This window comes from Stegostoma tigrinum, chromosome 26, assembly GCF_030684315.1.
Source record: "Stegostoma tigrinum isolate sSteTig4 chromosome 26, sSteTig4.hap1, whole genome shotgun sequence".
NCBI lineage: Eukaryota > Metazoa > Chordata > Chondrichthyes > Orectolobiformes > Stegostomatidae > Stegostoma > Stegostoma tigrinum.
Window position 1 is genome coordinate 42,363,603 of NC_081379.1, and position 22,749 is coordinate 42,386,351.

The window sequence follows — 22,749 nt, forward strand, 5'->3', positions numbered from 1 at the left end:
TGAGGACACTTTTTCTGTACCTTGTATGTTTCAGCAATACCTCTTGCATTTTCCATTTGTAACTTTTCAGATCCTATTTTAAGTCAAGTTGATTATTTTTACAGTGAACAGTTCAACTATTGAAATAACACTTTGATATCAATATTTCTATTTATCTTGCGTGCTGTGATTCATGGAATGCAGAATATAAGATGAAAATTCTTTTCCCATCCTACACACCAAAACACAAGCTGATCACTGATCGATCCAAGTGGATGAATAAAATTCAAATACACTGTCAACAAATTTTGGCTTTGAATAATTCTAACCCAGGAAAGCTTTAATACCAGGCAGTACTTGATTGATAGCCTTTATTGATTGAACAGTATTGGCCAGCGATTCTCTGATCAACATCTGGCTAAGTGTTTTATGAACTTACAAAGGCATTAACAAGGCTATATATCCCTTGTGCATAATTTTGATTGGGTGGAATTATCTCTTACTGTAAGATTTATGCTGTATCATTTCTATGTTTGTGTGTTAATCACTCAAATAAACCTCTATTTCTGTGTTGCTAAGTAAAATGTAGTGCAGGATTTAGTCAGTCTGACAGCGATCAGGCCCAATGGGAAACCCCTTTAGTTCTAATGTATGAGCCTAAAATGGCTCCCAGGAGGCCTTCTATGGAATTCTGGATCCCAGTACCGGAAGCCCAGCCCACCAAAAGCTGCCAGCAGTTCAGAGGCTGACAGCTCCTCATTGTACAGGACCACTCAAAGGGGTACCAGCTGTTGGCAATGCAGCCACCAACGGGACTCTGCCACCCACCTTTTCTTACCTCCAACCTTCAGCTCCCTCATCTCTGGCCAATGACCCTACTTTCCTGGCAGAGTGATAACAAAGGGCCAGTCCTACTTAATAGTAAAGTGAAAGAGAGATCCAATTATGGCTGAATAATATCCTTGCAATTCGTATCATGAAAAGTCTAGGTCCTTCTCTTCTCAAAAGAATTAAGTCATATCTGTATGCAATAAATGAAGGCTATGTAGGTATTATTTGAAAAATACCACCAAAAGGAAAGTCATTTTTGTCATTGTTTCCCAGAAAATAGACAGTTACTGTATCTAAAAATGAACAATAATCCATTAAAACATCTCAGAATAAAATCTGCTTAGTTAGATGGGATTACAGCAACATACTGTGTATTTAACTTGACCACTTTTGTTCTGCCTTTTCTATCTGTTTACAGATGATGACACAGTCAGGATCTAAAGGAAAGCAGGGTGGTTCTTCCACAGTAGCCGGGCCTCAAAAAGCTGGAAGCCAGCTCGATAACATGCTGGATGAATTGCACGTTGGACTGAATAAGTTGGGGGTTGCAACTGTCGCAAAAGGAGTGTGTGCTGCATGTAAGAAGCCTATTGCTGGGCAGGTGAGGAGATAACGCAGGATTTGAAATGTCCCTGCAAAGTCAGTAGAGATGGTCAGTGTTTGTTGGGTTTGCACTGAAAGCTTGATATTTGAGCCCATCCTTGCTACTATTAGTAGCATGTTCCTCAAACCTGTGTCTGCTTTATCTTGAAAACACACTTTTTTTGATGAGGTAGGAGATTGAATGCTGCTGTGAGCCAGCTTGTTTAAATAGTATCCATGACAGTCTGGCTGTTGTGGTGCTTCTGATAATGCCCCTACCATTGAAAAAGGAGTCCCAAATTCAAGTCCCAACTGTTGCAAGTATTTAAAAATATCTCTGAATAGGTTGATTAGAAAATATCCTGTCCCTGACAGGTCTTTTCAGTGCTCCAATACTGTCTGTGTAATAATCAAAGACAACTGTGTTCTTGAGGTGGCTAAACTACACAGATTAGTCAGCATCTGTGAAAAGTCTGGTTATTTTAAATGTCATCCATTCATTAAAAGATGCAATGTTGTATTTGAAAAATATATAATATTCCTTTCTCTAAAGGCATGGCAATCTGCTTCCTTGTGTGATATCTTTTGTTTGAACAAGTACATACCTTAGAACTATTTCAAATGTAGTGTAACTTTAATGAAACTGTTTGCACATTTGTAAAACATTTTAAACTGTTTATTCTCTGTCAGGTTGTCACTGCAATGGGTCGTACCTGGCATCCAGAGCACTTTGTCTGTACCCATTGCCAAGAAGAGATTGGTTCTCGAAATTTCTTTGAGCGAGATGGGCAGCCATACTGTGAGAAAGACTACCACAATCTATTCTCCCCCCGTTGTTATTACTGCAATGGACCCATTCTGGATGTAAGCATCTCAAAAGCATTCAAAATGGAGGGGTTAATCTATTAATGGGTTGAAAAATGAGGGCGGCACTACTGCCTCACAGCGCCAGGGACCCAGGTTTGATTCTAGCCTTGCGTGACTGTCCATGTGGACTTTGCACATTCTCCCTGTGGCTGCTTGGGTTTCCTCCGGGTGCTCCAGTTTCCTCTCCCAGTCCGAAGATGTTCGGATTAGGTGGATTGGCCATGCTAAATTGCCCTGTAGTATTCAAGGATATGCAGGCAAGGTGAGTTAGCCATGGTAAATGTGAGGTTATGGAGATAGGGTGGGGGGATTTAGTCCGGGATAGATGCTGTTCAGAGGGTCAGTGCAGATTTGATGGACTGAATGGCCTCTTTCTGCACTGTCGGGATTTTATATTAATAACTTGTTATTTCATCTGCAAGTAACAAATGTGAACAGTGTTCTAAGTTGGATAGTTTAACAATTATTTCGGTATTCCCCAAAAATACCATTACCCCAGGAAAAGAATACTTTCATATCATTGTTTTGATTTTAGAAATGGATTTATTTCAATCCCATGTTGTAATGCCAAATTTAGTTGACAGAAAAGTAATACTTTGGAGCTATGGTTTTTCTTGGGAAAAATGATGGCAGTGTAGTGGAACAGTGTAACATTTGCAGTATTATCCAAGGTGGATGCATTTGGCTTTGCCCTAACTCATACCTTCTCATTGTGTTCTGTATTACAGAAAGTGGTGACAGCACTGGATAAAACTTGGCATCCTGAACATTTCTTCTGTGCCCAGTGTGGAGCCTTCTTTGGACCTGATGGTATAATGCTGACTCTAATGTGCTTTCTGCGTCCTCCAGTTTGACTATTCTAAATTCTGTTTGTTAGCATCTTGCAGTGTAATTGCTAGCGTATCATATATGCTAGAGTGATAATGGGAACTTCAGATGCTGGAGAATCCAAGATAACAAAGTGTGGAGCTGGATGAACACAACAGGCCAAGCAGCATCTCAGGAGCACAATAGCTGACTTTTTGGGCCTAGACCCTTCATCAGAGAGCTGTTGTGTTCATCCAGCTCCACACTTTGTTATCATATATTCTAGAATCAGTTTAAGTTTTTCATTTCATTGCTGACCATTCCCTGTGTTGGTCAGGCCAGACAGCAGTTCCATGGTTCACTGAATTAGAATGGATGCCACTGAGAAAACTACTTGTGGTTGTAGACTTGCTCACCAGCCCATTGTGTTTGATTGCAGACGTTTTGTCACCCTGCTAGGTAACACCGTCAGCACACCTCTGAAGTGTTGGTGTCCTGTCCTGCTTATTATTTATATGCCTCGGTTTGCTGGGATGGTTGGCATCACCTTGCAGTTCTGTTTCTCAGTGGTTTGTATGTCGAGTCCAGTTCACTGTGTTTGTTGATGGACTTCTGGTTGGAATGAACCAAAGAACAAAAGAGAAGTACGACACAGTAAGAGGCCCGTTAGCCCTTAAACCCTGTGCCAGTTATCATGCCCTGACTAAACTAAAATACAAACTTTCTGCCCTTATTCAGTCTAAATCCCTTTATTCCCTCCCTATTCATATAACTATCCAGATGCCTCTTAAATGTCGTCAACATGCCTGCTTCCACCACCACCTCTAGCAGTGCATTCCACGCTCCTACCACTCTGCATGAAAAACTTCCTTCACATGTCTCCCTTAAACTTTTGGCCTCTCACCTTGAACCTGTGTCTCCTTGTAATCGAAACACTGGGAAAAAGCCTCTGATTGTCCACCCTGTCTATACCTCTGATAATATTATAGACCTCTATCAGGTCACCTCTCAGCCACCATCTTTCCAGTGAAAGTGTACTACTAGTAGTTACTGACACCTACCAACAGATGGCAATAGACCCAACACCGCAGTTAGAGAACCAGATTGCAACAACCATGAAGAAATTACACAACTCAGGAGATATCAGCAAGACAAATTACCAAAAAATGAAGCCAGAGGGATCCAACACACCCTGCTTCCATGGATTTCCTAAGATACACAAGCCAGGGGTCCTGCTCAGACCCATTGTCTCGCTACCAGGCATGTCAACTTATAAACTAGCCAAAGAACTACAACGGAAACTGAAATACTTAGTAGACAACACTACCCACCCCATCCACTCCTCCCAAGAATTTCTCAACATCATCAAGGGTGCCAGATTAGAAGAGGATGAGATAATGACATCCTTCAATGTCACAGCACTATTTACATCCATAAACATCGACCATAGCCAAAGAGACAACTGCCACACTGCTGGATGAACCAGGAAAGCAGAAACCTCACTACACCAAAAGCATCAACAAGGGCAGCATCCTGAAACTACTGGATGTGTGACTCATAACCCACTTTTACCTTCAATGACTGTACATTTACACAAATCAACAGAACACTGCTGGGATGCCCAATATCAGGACTGTTGCAGAAGCGGTAATGCAAACATTAGAAAAGGACAGTGCTCCCCACTATACAACCCAAACTCCGACTAGATGACACCTTTGTGATTATCAAACGCACAAGACTAGAAGAAACTGATCGACATATAAACATTATCCTCACCAGAATAAAATTCACAAAAGGAGAAGAGAACAGTAACCGACTACTCTCCCTGGACTTAATGGTGGAACATAAGAACAGCCTGGACTTCCAGACTAGCGCATACAGAACCAGATACTTAACTACACCAGCAACCACCCCAATACCTGTAAATGGAGCTGCATCAGGACATTATTCAAATGAGCCATACGCACTGCAGCAATCTGAACAGCGCAAAGTAGAACAGGAGCACTTATACAGAATTTTCAAAAGGAATGGATACCCAAAAAGCACAATCTGCCATTTCCTACGAGACAGACCACGAGATGACAGAACACGGCCAGTCATCGTACCGTACATCAGGGACATATCAGAGATGACCACAAGCCTACACAGACCCCCAGGTATAGGGGTGACCCACAAACCAACGACCACCCTGCAACAGCTACTGATGAACGTAAATGATCCCATATCCACAACCAATAAAACTAATGTAATATACAAAGTATCATGCAAGGACTGAGAGAAATATTGGCCTGACGGGAGGCCTAGCATTCGAACTGAAACTCCATCAACAAACACATTCAACTGGACCCAATATACAAACCGCTGAAAAACACAGTTGGATGTAGTACCAACCACCCCAGCAAGCTAAGACATATAAAGAACAAGCGGGTCAGAACACCAACACATCACCAGAGGCGCACTGACGATGTGACCTTGCAGGCTGATGAAACGTCTGCAATCAAACACACCAGCTCAACAAGCCAGTCCACAACCTCATCTACACCTGAGCTACAAATCTTCACAAAAACTTTAAACTACTTGTCACATTTAACTTGCACACTATTACTGGGCCCAAGGAAATTTCAGGCTATTTGAGCCAACATTTTTTTTAAGCAATTCAAGCTTTTGTGCTGAGAGCTGAAACATAAGAATAATTTTAACTTGCTTTCAAGGACATGTATACAACTATATACATTGTGAACTTGTATTTGAATGCAAATGCAAAATGTTAGTCACATGTTTCTCAGGTACTTTGTAATCCAGCTTTGTGGAATGGTTAACTTATGACATATTGTATTATTTAATTGGGTCATTACTGTGGGCCTGGAGTCACATGTTGGCCAGATCAGGTTAGGTTGGCAGTTTCCTTTTCTAAACAATATTAGTGCACCAGTTGGTTTATCCGACAGTCCAGCAATGGATTCATGATCATCATTAAACCCCTAATTCCAGGTTGTTTTTTTTTCCTTGAATTCAGATGCCACCATTTGCCATGGGTTCCACAGAACGTAATGTCAGATTCTGAATTAGCAGTCCAGTGATAAAACCACTAGGCCATCATCTCCCCCAGATGAAAAAGATTGCCTTAATCACCTCTAAGCCTCCTGCTCCCTTGGTTAAAACTGTGTCCCCAGTTACTGAGCCCTCGATTAAGGGGAGAAGTTACTCCCAATCCACCTATGCCTCTTGTAACTTCATACAGCTGAATCATAACTCTGTTCATAGCAGAATTGCTCCAGCACAGGTAAATCCTGGCAAAACACTTCTGCATCCTTTCTAGTTCAATCACATCCTTCCTATAATGTGGTGGTCAGAGCCATAGACAGTATTTGGGCTGTGACCTAACCAATGTTATGTACAGCTCCTTTCTCGCCTCCTTGCTGTTGTATTCAGTGCTTTGACTAATAAAGGCAAGTATCCCATACACCATCTTAGTCACCTTATCTACCTGTACTGCTGTCTTCAAGGATCTATGAACATGCATACCAAAGTTCCTCTGATCCTTTGTGCTTCCTAAAATCCTGTCATTCGTTGTATACTCCCTTGCCTAGTTAGTCTCCCAAAATGTAATACCTCACACTTTTCACCACTAAATTCAATTTGCCACTATTCGGCTTATCTGGCCAACCTGTCTATACTGTCCTCTAGTCTAAGGCTTTCCTCCTCACTATTTACCACACCAGTTTTCATGCCATCTGCAAACTTACTGATCATATATCCAACATTCATGACTAGATCATTAATGTACACAACAAATAACACAGGACCCAGCACACACCTCTGATACGACACTGGACACCAGGCTTTCAGTCACAATAAAACCCTTCAACTGTCACCATCTGTGTCCTGCCACTAAACCTATTTTGGGTTGAATTTTCCAAACTGCCCTGAATCCCATGAGCTGTTCATTTCTTAATCAATCTACCATTGCCAGGCTTGTCAAAAGTCTGACTGAAGTTTATGTAGACTACATCAAATGCTCTATCCTCATCTACACACTTAGTCCCCTCCCCTCAATATTCAATTCAATTTGTTGGATGTGATCTCCCACTGGCAAAATATGCTGACCATCTTTGGTATTCTTTGACTATCTTTACCACTCCTCTTAGGGCAGCACGGTGGCACATGATTAGCACTGCTGCCTCACAGCGCCAGGGCTATTGTTCAGTTCCACCCTTGGGTGACTGTGCGGAGTTTGCACGTTCTATCTGCGTCTGTGTGGCTTTCCTCCAGGTGCTCCGGTTTCTTCCCACAGTCCAAAGATGTGCAGGCTGGGTGGATTGACCATGCTAAATTGTCTGGAGTGTTCAGGGATGTGTAGATTAGGTGGGTTATAGGTGTGTGGGTTTGAGTGGGTGCTTTGTGGTCATATGGACCAAAAGGCCTGTTTCCACACTGTAGAGATTCTATGAAGTGGCGATAATTATGTCTATTAGAATATTTCTTATACTTTCCGCACAGCTAAATCAATTTGTATAAAATTACCAGCTGCCAATCAAATATTTCCTTGATTTAAGATTCCTAAGTAATCACTACATATACAGGCACGTGTACAGGTTGATTTTTCATGTATTTAATTGGTAAATGGTTTATGTCCTGAGAATTCTATTGGAAGATCTTTCCTGCTTATCTAAAATATTTTTCAAAAATAGCACATTTGCAATTCTTCCCTTCTTTCCTCGTTCAATTTGTATTACTTTTAGTCTTTTTCAATTCCAATTGGCGTAACTCTAAGATTAACTCCAAGATGGTGGCATAGTAGCTCAGCTGAGCACGGAGCTCCTCCACCTCTGGGGGCAGTGGCAACAATGCCAGGACAAGATGGACACAGCTGTATCCAGCCCAGCAAGCGAGGAGTACGTCCTCTGTTTACTCCGCTGGCTCGGATTCACAGCTAGGCCCCAGTGTCTGAAGGAGCAGAAGCATCGGCAAAAGCGATGGCAGAGGACCCCAGTGACTGGCAGCAGTGTATAAAGGAGCATCAGATGGAGAACAGGAGGTGTGGAACCCCCTGCACACCCACGCCCATCGCTCAGCTCGAGTGCAGCAATCATGGGTGTGGCAGTATCAGAGGCCTGTAACCGAGACTCCAGAGCCTGTTTCAGAGACTCTGGCTAACATCACACAGCAACTGGAGGAGCAGCGCAAGAGGAACAAAAGCAGAAAAAAATTACTTCTATTGCAGTAAAACATATTTATATCAGTTCTGGATGTGAGTTTGCTCGCTGAGCTGGAAGGTTAGGTTTTTAGACGATTTGTCACTTTTTTTTTATTTGAAAGAATACATCTTTATGAATAAAAGTATACAAAAAATAAAACATATTTATACACCTACCCAGTCATGCAAGCCGCTCCGGGTTACCCAGGGGGTACGTACACCAACTAAAGGAAAAAAACAAACAAAGAAGAAAAAAAAACAAAGCAAAGAAAATACCCCGGCAGTCGTCACCCCGCACAGTCCCCGTTGGCCCCCTGACCAGTTGGGGAAGGCGCCAGCTGGGCCCAGTTACCAGATAGGGCCCTTTTTTCTATTCTGGACGAGGGGTTTCATACCGTGGTCTTTCCCCACCGCGCCTTGGCGGCGGCTGCCCCAAGCTTTAGCACGCCCCTCAGGACGTAGTCCTGGACCTTGGAGTGCGCCAGTCTGCAACATTCATTCGGGGTCAGTTCTTTCAGCTGGCAGACCAGCAAGTTGCGGGCAGACCAAAGAGCGTCTTTCACCGCATTGATGGTCCTCCAGGCACGGTTGATGTTGGTCTCTGTGTGCGTCCTGGGAAACAGCCCGTAGAGCACTGAGTCCCGCGTCACAGAGTTGCTCGGGATGAACCTCGACAAATACCACTGCATCTCCCCTCCAGACGACCTGCGCATAGGCACACTCCAGAAGGAGGTGATCGACAGTCTCGTCCCCCCCTCCCCCGCAGCCACCTCGAGGGCAGCGTGCGGTGGCGCAGAGATTTCGGGCATGCATAAAGGATCTCACTGGCAGAGCCCCCCTCACCGCCAGCCAAGCAATGTCCTTGTGCTTGTTTGAATGTTCTGGCGATGAGGCATTCTGCCAAATGACTTTGGCAGTCTGCGTGGGGAACCACACGACGGGATCCACCCTCTCCTGTTCCCGAAGGGTCTCGAGGATACTACGTGCTGACCACTGCCTGACGGCCTTGTGGTCAAAGGTGTTTCCTTTCAAAAAATTTCTCCATGAACGACAGGTGGTACGGAACGGTCCAACTACTCGGAGCGTTCCGCGGCAACGAGGCCAGGCCCATCCTTTGCAACACTGGGGACAAGTAGAACCTCAGTAAGTAGCGACACTTGGTGTTTGCGTACTGAGGATCTACGCACAGTTTGATGCAGCCGCACACAAAGGTAGCCGTCAGGGCGAGGGTGGCGTTCGGTATGCCCTTTTCCCCCATTTTCCAGGTCTTTGTACATGGTGTCCCTGCGGACCCGGTCCATCCTTGACCCCCAAATGAAGTGGAAGATGGCCCGGGTGACCGCAGCGGCGCAGGTCCAGGGAATAGGCCAGGCCTGCGCCACATACAACAGTACCGAAAGCCCCTCGCACCTGACAACCAGGTTCTTACCCACAATGGAGAGGGACCGGAGCGTCCACCTGCCCAGCTTCTGCTTCAATTTGGTGATGTGCATGCCCCAGCTCCACCAAACCAAACACCCAGCACCTTCTAGCTTTCTAGAAAAGCTAGCCACCAGGAAACATGAACATCAACTAGCCACAAAACGACATGACCCACTATCACTCGTATCCTTACATACAGATGAGGAAGGACACCACTTTGATTGGGACAACACATCCATCCTAGGACAAGCCAAACAGAGACACACACGAGAATTCCTAGAAGCATGGCATTCCAACCGGAACTCCGTCAACAAACACATAGATTTGGAGCCAATCTATCATCCCCTGAGAGAACAGGAAATGATATCACCAACACAGGAAATGACATCACCAACCCAAGGAAGCCTAAACATATAAATAGAAAGCGGGACATATCACCAGCACTTCGTCGGAGGCTCACTGTTGATGTTACCTAGAATGGTGACAAAATATCTGGGAACAAACTGTCCAGCTCAGTGAACTAGCTTACATCTGGAACACAATAAAGACCCACTCTCTTGTGGACCGAGAGGAGGAGAGTACTGTCTTGGAGGTGAAAGGAGGACGTCGGGTTGGCTGTGCACCCTTGCGACCAGTGGATCTTAATGCTGGCTTCGGCCTAACGCTGGTTCAGGGAAGCAGCCAACCTGCAACGATGGCTGCGGCAAGTGCTCATGCCCCAGGTCAGGGGGTCCGGAACACCATCCGTGTTTCTGTGAAGAAGGTGGATGAAGGTGCACCTGTGGACCGCACCTTCTTCGTGAAGAGGGTCCTGTTGGACTGTTGTGGGTTCGCTGCTGCAAACATTTACTGCCTGCAGGATTTCCCAGGAGGAGGTTTGTACGATGTGACCTTCAGGATGCCAAGCTTTGCGAGCGCTTCCTGGAGGTTTTCAAGGAGAAAGGAGGTGAGGGCCCCCTCTCTGTATTGACCGCTGTCCCGCTGTTTGTGATGCCAGCACAGAGGAGACGTATGGTGACTGTACATACGTACAACCTGCATGTGCCAGCACTTGATGTCCTGACGTTCCTTGGAAGGTACGTGAAGGTGGAAGGGGACCTAACTGACATCATGGACCCCTTTGGCATCTGGATCAGTAAGAGGCAGGTCAAGGTGACGCTGAGGATGGGCGCAGACGGGAACGTTGTACACCCACCGTCCAGCTTCGCGATCAGCGGGAGCAAGGACTACCTGACCTACGCAGGGCAACCTAAAGTCTGCCATGCCTGTGGTAGGTCAGGTCACATGGCGGCCGACTGCAAAGCCACCATCTGCAGGGAGGAGGGACACCTTGCAAAGGATTGCCCACAAGAGAAAAGCTGCAACCTTTGCGGGGAAGCAGGCCACCTCTATAGGACATGCCCGCGGCGGGGGACCACCTACGCCTAGGTCGCCGGCAGGGGCAATGCGGGGCCAGCGCCCACGGAGGAGAGGAAGGCACCAGGGCCCAGCAAGGACCCCCCTAATGTGCAGGAGGGCCAGGCCGTGCAGGAGGGCCCAGCCCCGCAGGATGAGCCCGAGGCCAGCAAAGCACCCCTGCAGGCTCCGCTCCCCCCCGACAACCCGGAGTCGATGGAGGCGGCGACAGGCGACCCAGGGGAGTGGACAACAGTCCGGAAAGTGAGGAGGAAGGTGCGTCGACGGGCCCAGGAACCACAGCCATCAGGCGGGAAGAGGCAGCTACAGGGGGGCTATAAAAGCTCCTCTGACGAGGGGGATTCGGAGAGGGCCCACCCGAAGCAGAAGTTAAAGATCTCGAGGGGGAAGGAGAGCAGCACCCCGCTTCCAGGTGACGGGAGGCGTCCTGAGGCTCCCTCCAACAGCCAGTCAAGTGCCACTGGAGCACTGGAGGGCCCCCTGGAACTTCCAGGCGGGAAGGAGGAAACAGCGCGTCCCCAGCCTGACCTGGAGCCGGACCCTCCTGCCTCCGCACCCCTGACGGGGGAATGCCACCCGGAAGGCAGCACGGACGGTTTCCTGAGCCCGGAGAGCATCCAGCAGTTAGCCCGGGCAATGGGCATGAAGGGACAGATGGAGGGGCTGGACCTTGGACTTGGGGAGGGTACTGCGGTCACTGCCCACTATGGGGGTACGAGTTGCGAGCATTAATGTGCGCAGCATTAAGTCAACCGCAAGATGTGCGTCCACGTTGGCCTACCTGACCACCGTCAGGGCGGACCTCCTGTTTCTGCAGGAGTGCGGGATACCGCACCTCGGCAGGTACGGGAAATGGTCTGGCGCCTGGACCTGTGGGCCTTCGATCTGGTTGGGGGGGTAATGACTGTCGCTCCTCAGGCCTGGCTATTCTGCTGCGGGGGCGCAACTTCACCATCTCTCAAGTTCAGGAGGTAGTGGGGGGGGGGGCGCCTCCTAGTGGTTGACATCACCTATAGGAACGCTCCCCTGAGGCTGATCAACGTGTACGCCCCAGCGGTATGGAGTGAGCGGTTGGCCGTCCTGCAGCGGCTTCCACCCCTGCTGTCTACGTCCAGGCCGGTCATCCTAGGCAGAGACTTCAACTGCATCATTGATGCAGATGGAAGATTCGGTGTGGGGACAGCGGGTGGGGGGAGTCAACTGGACGTCACGTCCAGATTCTTGATGGGCACGGTGAAGGACGCCAAGCTGCTCGACGTCTTCAGCACCCCTGCAGACGGAGCGCAGCAGAGGTACACCTGGTCGCGGCCAGACGGGTCTATCCGCTCAAGGATAGACTTCCTGTTTGTGTCACAGACGTTCTCGGTCAGGTCCACCGGCATCGAGCCGGTGTTCTTCTCTGACCACTGCCTCCTGCTGGCCGACTGTCACTTACAGGACGACCAGCCGGCCGGCAAGGGGACATGGAAGCTCAACACGACTCTGTTGACCCCAGAGAACGTCGAGGAGCTTGAGGGAGTATGCCGGTTGGAGAACCGTGAAACCCCTCTTTGAGTCTCCAGGCGACTGGTGGGAGACAGTGAAGGAGAACATCAAAAGGTTCTTTGTCCTCAAGGGTGTTGAGAAGGCGAGAGAGAGGCGGGGAAAGCGTTCGCGACTCCAGAAAAGGGTGCAGAACCTGCTCCTTTTGCAGTTGATGGACGTCGATGTCACGGAGGACCTCCGCGAGGTGAGGGGCCAGCAATCCTCGCTCTTCGCCGCGGAGGCCTCCTGGATAATCTACCGGTCCAGGGTCTGCTCCGTGGAGCAGAATGAGACGTGCTCGCGTTTCTTCTTTCAGAAGGTGCACAAAGAGAGCTCTGTGCTTAGCCGGTTGAAGGAGGATGACGGCTCGGTGACGTCGTCTCGGCCCGACATTTTGAGGATCAGCAGATCCTTCTATGCCTGACTGTACGACACGAAGCCCACGGACAGCACGGCCTCCGAGTCGTTCCTGTCGTCTATCACGGAGGTCTTAGACGACGGCACGAGGGAGTGGCTGGACCGGCCGATATCCCTGGACGAGCTGACCAGAGACCTCAAGTCCTTGGAGAGGAATAGGACTCCCGGAAGCGACGGCTTACCGGTCGAGCTGCATTCCGCTCTGTGGGGCCTGGTCAGCCAGGACTTGCTGGAGGTGTACGATAGTGCACTTCGGGCAGGGGAAATGTGCAAGTCCATGAGGAAGGGCATCATCATCCTCATTTACAAGAGGAAGGGGGAGAGGGAAGAAATTAAGAATTGGCGTCCCATTTCACTATTGAACGTGGACTACAAAATCCTGGCCAAGGTCATAGCCAACCGGGTCAGGTCTGTCCTGGAGTCGGTGATTCACCCTGACCAAACCTGTGCTGTGCCGGGCAGGAAGATCACTGAGAGCCTCGCGCTCATCAGGGATACGATCGCCTACGTACAGGACAGGCGGGTGGACACCTGCCTCGTCAGCCTGGACCAGGAGAAGGCCTTCGACAGGGTCTCTCATGCTTACATGAGGGACGTCCTCTCCAAATTGGGGTTTGGGGAGGGCATCTGCAATTGGATCCGGCTGCTCTACGCCAACATCGTTAGCGCAGTCTCGATCACCGGGTGGGAATCAGACAGTTTTCCTCTTAGATCTGGAGTCAGGCAGGGCTGCCCGCTCTCTCCTGCCTTGTTCGTGTGCTGTGTGAATCCCTTCGCCGCATCCATCAGGAAGGACGTGAGCCTGAAGGGCGTGACTATCCCAGGCAGCGGAGGCCTTCAGGTCAAGACCTCCCTTTTCATGGACGATGTCACCGTCTTCTGCACCGATCGTCGGTCGGTGAGTAGACTGTTGGACATCTGCGGCCAGTTTGAACTGGCCTCGGGTGCCAAAGTCAATAGGGGTAAGAGCGAGGTCATGTTCTTTGGGAACTGGGACGACCGCTCCTTCATCCCCTTCACCGTCAGGACAGACTACCTGAAGGTGCTGGGTGTTTGGTTTGGTGGAGCTGGGGCGTGCACTAAGACTTGGGAGGAGCGTATCACCAAATTGAAGCAGAAGCTGGGCAGGTGGACGCTCCGGTCCCCCTCCATCGCGGGTAAGAACCTGATTGTCAGGTGCGAGGGGCTTTCGGTACTGTTGTATGTGGCGCAGGCCTGGCCTATTCCCTGGACCTGCGCCGCTGCGGTCACCCGGGCCATCTTCCACTTCATTTGGGGGTCAAGGATGGACCGGGTTCGCAGGGACACCATGTACAAAGACCTGGGGAATGGGGGAAAGGGCGTACCGAACGCCACCCTCGCCCTGACGGCTACCTTTGTGTGCGGCTGCATCAAACTGTGCGTAGATCCTCAGTACGCAAACACCAAGTGTCACTACTTACTGAGGTTCTACCTGTCCCCGGTGTTGCGAAGGATGGGCCTGGCCTCGTTGCCGCGGAACGCTCCGAGTAGTTGGACCGTTCCGTACCACCTGTCGTTCATGGAGAAATTTTTTGAAAGGAAACACCTTTGACCACAAGGCCGTCAGGCAGTGGTCAGCACGTAGTATCCTCGAGACCCTTCGGGAACAGGAGAGGGTGGATCCCGTCGTGTGGTTCCCCACGCAGACTGCCAAAGTCATTTGGCAGAATGCCTCATCGCCAGAACATTCAAACAAGCACAAGGACATTGCTTGGCTGGCGGTGAGGGGGGCTCTGCCAGTGAGATCCTTTATGCATGCCCGAAATCTCTGCGCCACCGCACGCTGCCCTCGAGGTGGCTGCGGGGGAGGGGGGGACGAGACTGTCGATCACCTCCTTCTGGAGTGTGCCTATGCGCAGGAGGTCTGGAGGGGGATGCAGTGGTATTTGTCAAGGTTCGTCCCGAGCAGCTCCGTAACGCGGGACTCAGTGCTCTATGGGCTGTTTCCGGGGACGCACGCCGCGACCAACATCAACTGCGCCTGGAGGACCATCAGTGCGGTGAAAGACGCTCTTTTTGGTCTGCCCGCAACTTGCTGGTCTGCCAGCTGAAAGAACTGACCCCGACCTAGTGTTGCAGGCTGGCGCACTCCAAGGTCAGGACTACGTGCTGAGGGACGCGCTAAAGCTTGGGCAGCCGCCGCCAAGGCACAGTGGGGAAAGACCACCGTATGAACCCCCTCGTCCAGAATAGGAAAAAGAACCCTATCTGGTAACTGGGCCCAGCTGGCGCCTTCCCCAACTGGTCAGGGGGCCAACTGGGACTGTGCGGGGTGACGACTGCCGGGGTGGTTTCTTTGCTTTGTTTTTTTTTTCTCTGTTTTGTTTTTTCCTTTAGTTGGTGTACGTACCCCCTGGGTAACCCGGAGTGGCTTTCATGACTGGGTAGGTGTATAAATGTTTTATTTTTTGTACATTCTATGAATAAAGTATATTTTTTCAAATAAAAAAAAGTGACAAAACGTCTGAAAACTAACCTTCCAGCTGAGCGAGCAAACCTACATCCAGAACCTCAACCTGAGCTTCAAATCTTCTCAAAACTCGCTGTTATATCAATGTGTCAAGATGGCACCGAAGCCTGGTGACACTTTGCACGTATGAAAAAACCTTGTAACTCTCTTTTTATGCATGTGACAATGAATGTAATTCGAACCTATACCAATTCTATTTCTTTCTTATTAATGAAAGTTAAATATTTGTTTCAGGCACTCATCCTTTTGTAGGTAGGAGAAGCATTTAAAAAACTGACCTGTGATCATCATCAAAACAGTACCAAATACCTTTGCTTCATTTAAGTGTTATCATATAGAACCAGGTTAATCTTTGGTGTTGGTGATAATGGGAACTGCAGATGCTGGAGAATCCAAGATTACAAAGTGTGGAGCTGGATGAGCACAGCAGGCCAGGCAGCATCTCGGGAGCACAAAAGCTGACGTTTCGGGCCTAGACCCTTGATCTAGGCCCGAAACGTCAGCTTTTGTGCTCCTGAGATGCTGCTTGGCCTGTTGTGTTCATCCGGCTCCACACTTTGTAATCTTTGGTGTTGTTTGCCAGTGTCAAATAACACTGCAGTTTGTTTTATCCTCCAGTGTATCACATTCTCAGTCAGAGTCTACAGCCCAGGACAAATAAACTTGACAGTAATAATACCCTGTTTGAAAATAGTTTTGGGTGATTTCTTCACTTCCTGCCTGAGTTGGATGCTTACATAATGGGGGGAAAATGAGAAATCATTATTTTCTTGTGCTTAACAATCCCCAAGAGGATGGAATTTAACCCTATCTTCATAGTGGAAAATTTCTTCTGTTTTTTGGGAAAATTGTAAATATGAACATGTAATTATAAGTAGCAGATAATTTTGCTGAAAATATGAATACAGGAAAACATTCTCATTCTTATAATTTACTCTGTTTGGTCAGACTGATCTAAAATTTTGCCAAATCATCATTTTATTCAGGAAAATTTTTAAGTTAAAATATAATTGTATTATAATGTCAAATTACAGTTTATGTTGTATCTTTTTTCCACTGGATTTTACATGATGCTTGAAGACAAAAAATCGAGCAACCACTCACTCCATTCCAGTGCAGCTACATGTCTAGAACGGAAAAGGCAGTCAAGAATATTTTAGAAGCATTAGTCTAGTGATGCTCTTATTTTGGGAGTGATAGTGGCATTATTCTGTAAGTTACTTTATTTGATGTTAACTCCTGATCTTTACCTTCTGTGACTGCACGAAAATAATAATTTCATGTCATATTTTCACAACATTGCACTTCGATTTGGGCATTTTTACCTGATGCATTTTCCATTAGTTCTAGTTCACTCTAGGTAATTCTAATAAGACATCCATACTAGGTTAAGCTTTTTCCATTGTGGTTTTAATTTTCTTGGCTTTAAGAACGGGAAGAATATCATTGAAGATTTTATTAAGTTATCATGTGAAATTGAGATTATCTCAACTGCTTCTACTTTGCCATTTCCTTTGCTTTGTTTGCAGGATTCCATGAAAAAGATGGGAAGGCCTATTGTCGCAAAGATTACTTTGATATGTTTGCTCCAAAGTGTGGCGGTTGTGCACGCGCTATTTTGGAAAACTACATCTCAGCCCTCAATTCACTATGGCACCCAGAGTGCTTTGTCTGTCGGGTAAGAAAAGTCAAAGATCCTGACTGTATACCTGAAAACCAATTACTGGTAAAATTGTATGAACGTACAAAATAGGTGCCGAAATAGGCAATTTGACCTCTCTGCTCTGTTCTGCCATTCAAAAATATCATGGCTGATCTGTTCATGTGTTGAATTCTATATTCCTATCAACCCCAATAACCCTGGATTCACACAGTCTACTAAAACTTTATCCATCTCTACCTTAAAAATACCCAATTAGTTGCCACACTTCCTGCTTTCTTCACTTTCAGAAACAAGAGAGTTCCAAAGATGCACAAACTTTTGAGAGAGTAAAGAGGTTTTCTTCATCTCTGTCCTAGAAGTGTGGCCACTGAGTTTTAAACAGTCTGGTTCTGGACTCACCCACAAAAGGAAGCACCCTTTCCTCCTCCTATGTGGCAAGACCACTAATGGTCTTATACACTTTAAATAAGTGACCTCTCATTCATCTAAAAGTACGTGAAAACTAGCCCTATTTGTTTTAAGACAACCCAATCATTCCAGGTATCCATCTGGTAAACCTCGTCTGAACTGTCTTCAATAGGGAGATCAAATCTGCACACAGTATTTAAGATCTGCTCTCATCACTGCTTTGTATAACTTAGCCTATAACCTAATGTCGTATAATTTAACAGATTTATTGGAAAACACAAGCTTTTGGAGTTTTGCTCCTTCAGGTGTTAGAGAGAGGTGGCATCAGGCACAGACTTTATAAGCAAAAGATCAAATGGTCACGGTACAGATTCAAATGTATTGAACAAACATAAGATGACTGTTAAATCTATAATCAGTTAGAAAGGAAATGCAGGTTTTGACTGATTAATACGCAAATCCCACAATTTATTCGAAGTCACTGCTATGAGGTAAAATAAAGGTTTTGTTAGTGTACCAGGATGATGTCTCAGGTCAGATTATGCATTTTGGGTCTGTCTGTCTGTAATTTAACTTGGAGTCACTTTGGTTTAATTTCCAAACTCGACTTTATAAAATGCCACATTGATTGTCTACTAATATTATGTTTTTTGAACGAAGAGAATGTATGCCAAATTACAAATCCGTAAATGCCGATTCACCCCACAGATTTGCGTGGGACAGAGAGAGACAGACTGTGTGTGTGTGTGTGTGTGTGTGTCTCACACTCCCCCTCCCCACACACACACACACACACACACACACACACACACACACACACTGTGCTGCTTTACTCCCTCCTGGGGATCCTGTTAAAAAAGATTTGAGTGACAAGCACCATCGGACCTTGGGCGGCTCAGTGGTTAGCACTGCTGCCTCACAGCACCAGGGACACGGTTTCGATTCTAGCCTCGGGCTACTGTCTGTGTGGAATTTGCGCATTCTTCCCGTATCTGCATGGGTTTACTCCAGGTGCTTCGGTTTCCTCCCACAATCCAAAGATGTGCAGGTGAGGTGGATTGGCCATGCTAAATTGTCCATAGTATCTAGGGATGTTAGACAAGGGAAATCTAGGGGTAGGGGAATGGGTCTGGGTGGGATGCTCCTCTTTGGAGGGACAGTGTGGACTTCTTGGGCTGAATGGCCTGATTCCACCTGTAGGAATTCTATGAAAGAAATTGTTGTCTCAATTCTGCCAGCAATTAACAATCTTTTTAAAAACCTGCAATGTTATTTCTTCTGGCTTGATTCTGTTTTGTGTTTCTCTCTTACTCTCTTCTATTTGTTCAGACTGATGCTATGTTTATATTTTCCCTGTAGCTAAAATAAGGAGTCCTATGCAGGTAGTTTAGATCTTTACAACCTGCTAGTAGTATCGTAAGCAAGGTGTCGTCTATGAAGATAAAGTAATTTAATGTTGTTTATTTTCTGCCTTTCCCCAACCTTAATTTTGAAGACCTTCCTGTGGGTTAAATTCTAGGTTTTCTCACTGTTAGGATTTAGTTTCTCTGTAAACTCAATCGTCACATGTTTTGTGTTGCCATGGTGTGAAATTAAGGAAACAAATTGTGGAATAGAACATAGAACATAGAACAGTACAGCACAGAACAGGCCCTTCAGCCCACAATGTTGTGCCGACCATTGATCCTCATGTATGCACCCTCAAATTTCTGTGACCATATACATATCCAGCAGTCTCTTAAATGACCCCAATGACCTTGCTTCCACAACTGCTGCTGGCAACGCATTCCATGCTCTCACAACTCTCTGCGTAAAGAACCTGCCTCTGACATCCCCTCGATACTTTCCACCAACCAGCTTAAAACTATGACCCCTCGTGCTAGCCATTTCTGCCCTGGGAAATAGTCTCTGGCTATCAACTCTATCTATGCCTCTCATTATCTTGTATACCTCAATTAGGTCCCCTCTCCTCCTCCTTTTCTCCAATGAAAAGAGACCGAGCTCAGTCAACCTCTCTTCATAAGATAAGCCCTCCAGTCCAGGCAGCATCCTGGTAAACCTCCTCTGAACCCTCTCCAAAGCATCCACATCTTTCCTATAATAGGGCGCCCAGAACTGGATGCAGTATTCCAAGTGCGGTCTAACCAAAGTTTTATAGAGCTGCAACAAGATCTCACGACTCTTAAACTCAATCCCCCTGTTAATGAAAGCCAAAACACCATATGCTTTCTTAACAACCCTGTCCACTTGGGTGGCCATTTTAAGGGATCTATGTATCTGCACACCAAGATCCCTCTGTTCCTCCACACTGCCAAGAATCCTATCCTTAATCCTGTACTCAGCTTTCAAATTCGACCTTCCAAAATGCATCACCTCGCATTTATCCAGGTTGAACTCCATCTGCCACCTCTCAGCCCATCTCTGCATCCTGTCAATGTCCCGCTGCAGCCTACAACAGCCCTCTACACTGTCAACGACACCTCCGACCTTTGTGTCGTCTGCAAACTTGCTGACCCATCCTTCAATTCCCTCGTCCAAGTCATTAATAAAAATTACAAACAGATTATGAACAGATAAATTACAAACAGAATAGATTATGATGTATCAGTAATGATATGGGGATGGGGAGTGGCTGAGTACTTGGCTGTATAGTGTCTAATTAGAAAGTTTTTAATGAGAAACTGGTAACAATCCACTATTTTAAGATGTATTGTTCTGTTTCACTTGTAGGAATGTTTCACCCCATTCATAAATGGCAGCTTTTTTGAACATGAAGGGCAGCCATACTGTGAGATGCATTACCATGAACGTCGCAACTCGCTTTGCTCGGGATGCCAGAAGCCTATCACAGGACGCTGTATCACTGCCATGGGGAAGAAGTTTCACCCAGAGCATTTTGTCTGTGCTTTCTGCCTGAAACAGCTCAACAAGGGCACCTTCAAGGAACAAAATGACAAACCCTACTGTCACAACTGCTTTGTCAAGCTCTTCTGTTAGATCCATCCCAACAGCTACTTGTTCAGTTCAATCATTCCTGCAGTTCCAGAAATTCTCACCCACGTACATGCCAATGGAAGAGTCAACTCCAACTTAGGGTTTTACAGATCTTGGACTGAACTAAACACTTATCTTCTGGATAAATCACCTTTCCTTTAGAGATTAAGAAAAGTACGTTCTCTGGATGTGGTGGTAAGAGTGCCATAATGCCCCCTCCCCCCAACTCCAAGACAGTAGCCTTCTGTAGTAGGTTTGTATGAAGAATCTAATCAATGGAGTCCATAATCGGCAATAGAAAATAAATTGCGATGAAGATTGATCCAGCTCAGCTCTTATTAGATTGTTTGTCTGTTTTTTAAGAACTGCACAGACCTATCTAACCTCACAACGTCACTGACAGCAATGCAGAGTAAATGTAATGCAGGTGGTTTTGTGTAGTAAAGATAAACTAAACACAGTGCTATAACTATAACTGAACCAACCCTGAAGTAGTATACGGTAACACGCCAGAGCAATCCTAAAATGATCCCAGTTAAACTGGAAGCAAAGCCTTCGAGAAGCTTTGTGAAATTTGGGTGATGGTACTGGAAAACAGGAGGTATCTTTTGAGAAAGTTCTCTTTGTCGTACACCAGTGTCTCCATGATGTCAGCAATGCCTTTGACTATAACAGAAGCAATAATTTTTCTCAGCAATGGCTACAATCTCACTGTCCTATGTAGGGGGCACAGAAGAGTCATCTTCTGTATTTGATAGAAACTTTACAGTACTGTATCTTTTTATCTTCTGGGTTCAGTTATCAAAAATATCTCAGAATTCTGAACTTTCATGTTAGAGCTTTGTGATTTTTAAAACCATGGCAACCACTTTTGTAAGCTGCGCATCTGATGTGTAGGAGATGCTAGCACATTGTAGAGTTGGTATTTTTTGTGCTTTCTTACAATATTAATGACTGATTCTTAATTGGAAAACCCAGAGGACTGTTAGACAGGACATTGCCTATTCACTTTTATAGCACAAAACTCATTTTAGTCTTTGAGGTATGTCCTAAGCTAATGTCCATGAACAGAACATGTCACACTTGTGAACCTGCTGTATTTTTATCATGTTCCTCCATTGCCTAATTTGCCAATAATTTATCTTTTTATGAAAAGTCTTAATTCCTGCTGTGGAGCTTTTGGGTCTTCCTTGAAAATGTGTTGTAATATTTTATCTTTCATCTTATGGATAATTCACTTTTTAAAACAATGGTAACAGCAGAGGTTATAATCATTGTAGTGCCACTTTGATCAGGTTCAATCAATCCAACTGAAGCCTAATTAAACCAGTGTTTACATTGCATTGAATTCAACCTGCCATTAAACCAAAGGGAATCATGTAAGAATGAAAGAAACTAATGTGATGAAATAGTCCTGATTCCTGCCCTCTGATCAATGATAATTAATCACCTGTGCTTAACTACATCTTTGTACAACCTTTAATCATGGCTTGCACATATAATCTCATGATTTTCTTTGCCAATAAAAGTTGCTTTTCACTTTATTTTCTTTGTCGGAATTATTTTCACTTGTTATAGAGTACAGGAAATCTGATATTGTTGCAAAATAATCCATCCTTAAATTGCTGGAAGATGTAGATGAATTGTATACTTTTTTGAAAAAGGAATATAAAAAGTTACCTCTGATACTGTGCCTGCTGGAGATCTGAAATAACAAACAGGAAGTACTGGAGAAACTCATCAGGTCTAGCAGTAGCTGTGGAAAGAGAAACAGTTGATGATATTAATCCATGTGTCTCCTTTTTTTGAAACTGAAGCGAGTTGGGAATGTGTTGTGCATTATTTTATCAAAAGTTGCTCTTGAAGCATTGCCCCTAGTTCAGGGGAGAAGAGAATATGACTTAAATTTGGAAGAAGCAGTTACTCAGAACTGCACTTTTAGAAGTGTTCAGAGATTGTGGCAGGAATGACAGAGGAGTTTCAAGAATCCTGAAGTTTATAAGAATATACTTCAGAAGGAATACATGAGTTTTGATCTCACAAATAAATGCATTTTCAATAAATCTAACAAAGGTTTCAGGAATTAAAACTTCCTTAGCTAAAGACTGTTCAGAATATGTAGCAACACGTCAAGTTGTTGAAGTTCATTGC

General features: G+C 45.9%; 1 protein-coding gene across 7 annotated transcripts in view; it reads left to right on the forward strand.

Annotated features, from left to right (window-relative positions):
• Positions 1 to 22,142, forward strand: part of LOC125464056 (paxillin-like) — a 171,273-nt gene extending 149,131 nt beyond the window's left edge. For all 7 annotated transcript variants that reach the window (XM_059655130.1, XM_059655131.1, XM_059655132.1 and 4 more), the window contains 5 exons: positions 1,229 to 1,411; positions 2,083 to 2,256; positions 2,988 to 3,069; positions 17,063 to 17,211; positions 20,335 to 22,142. In XM_059655130.1, coding sequence (XP_059511113.1) covers positions 1,229 to 1,411; positions 2,083 to 2,256; positions 2,988 to 3,069; positions 17,063 to 17,211; positions 20,335 to 20,601 — 855 coding nt within the window. In that variant the 3' untranslated portion in view covers positions 20,602 to 22,142. The remainder of the gene's footprint in view (positions 1 to 1,228; positions 1,412 to 2,082; positions 2,257 to 2,987; positions 3,070 to 17,062; positions 17,212 to 20,334) is intronic.
• The last annotated feature ends 607 nt before the right edge of the window (positions 22,143 to 22,749 follow it).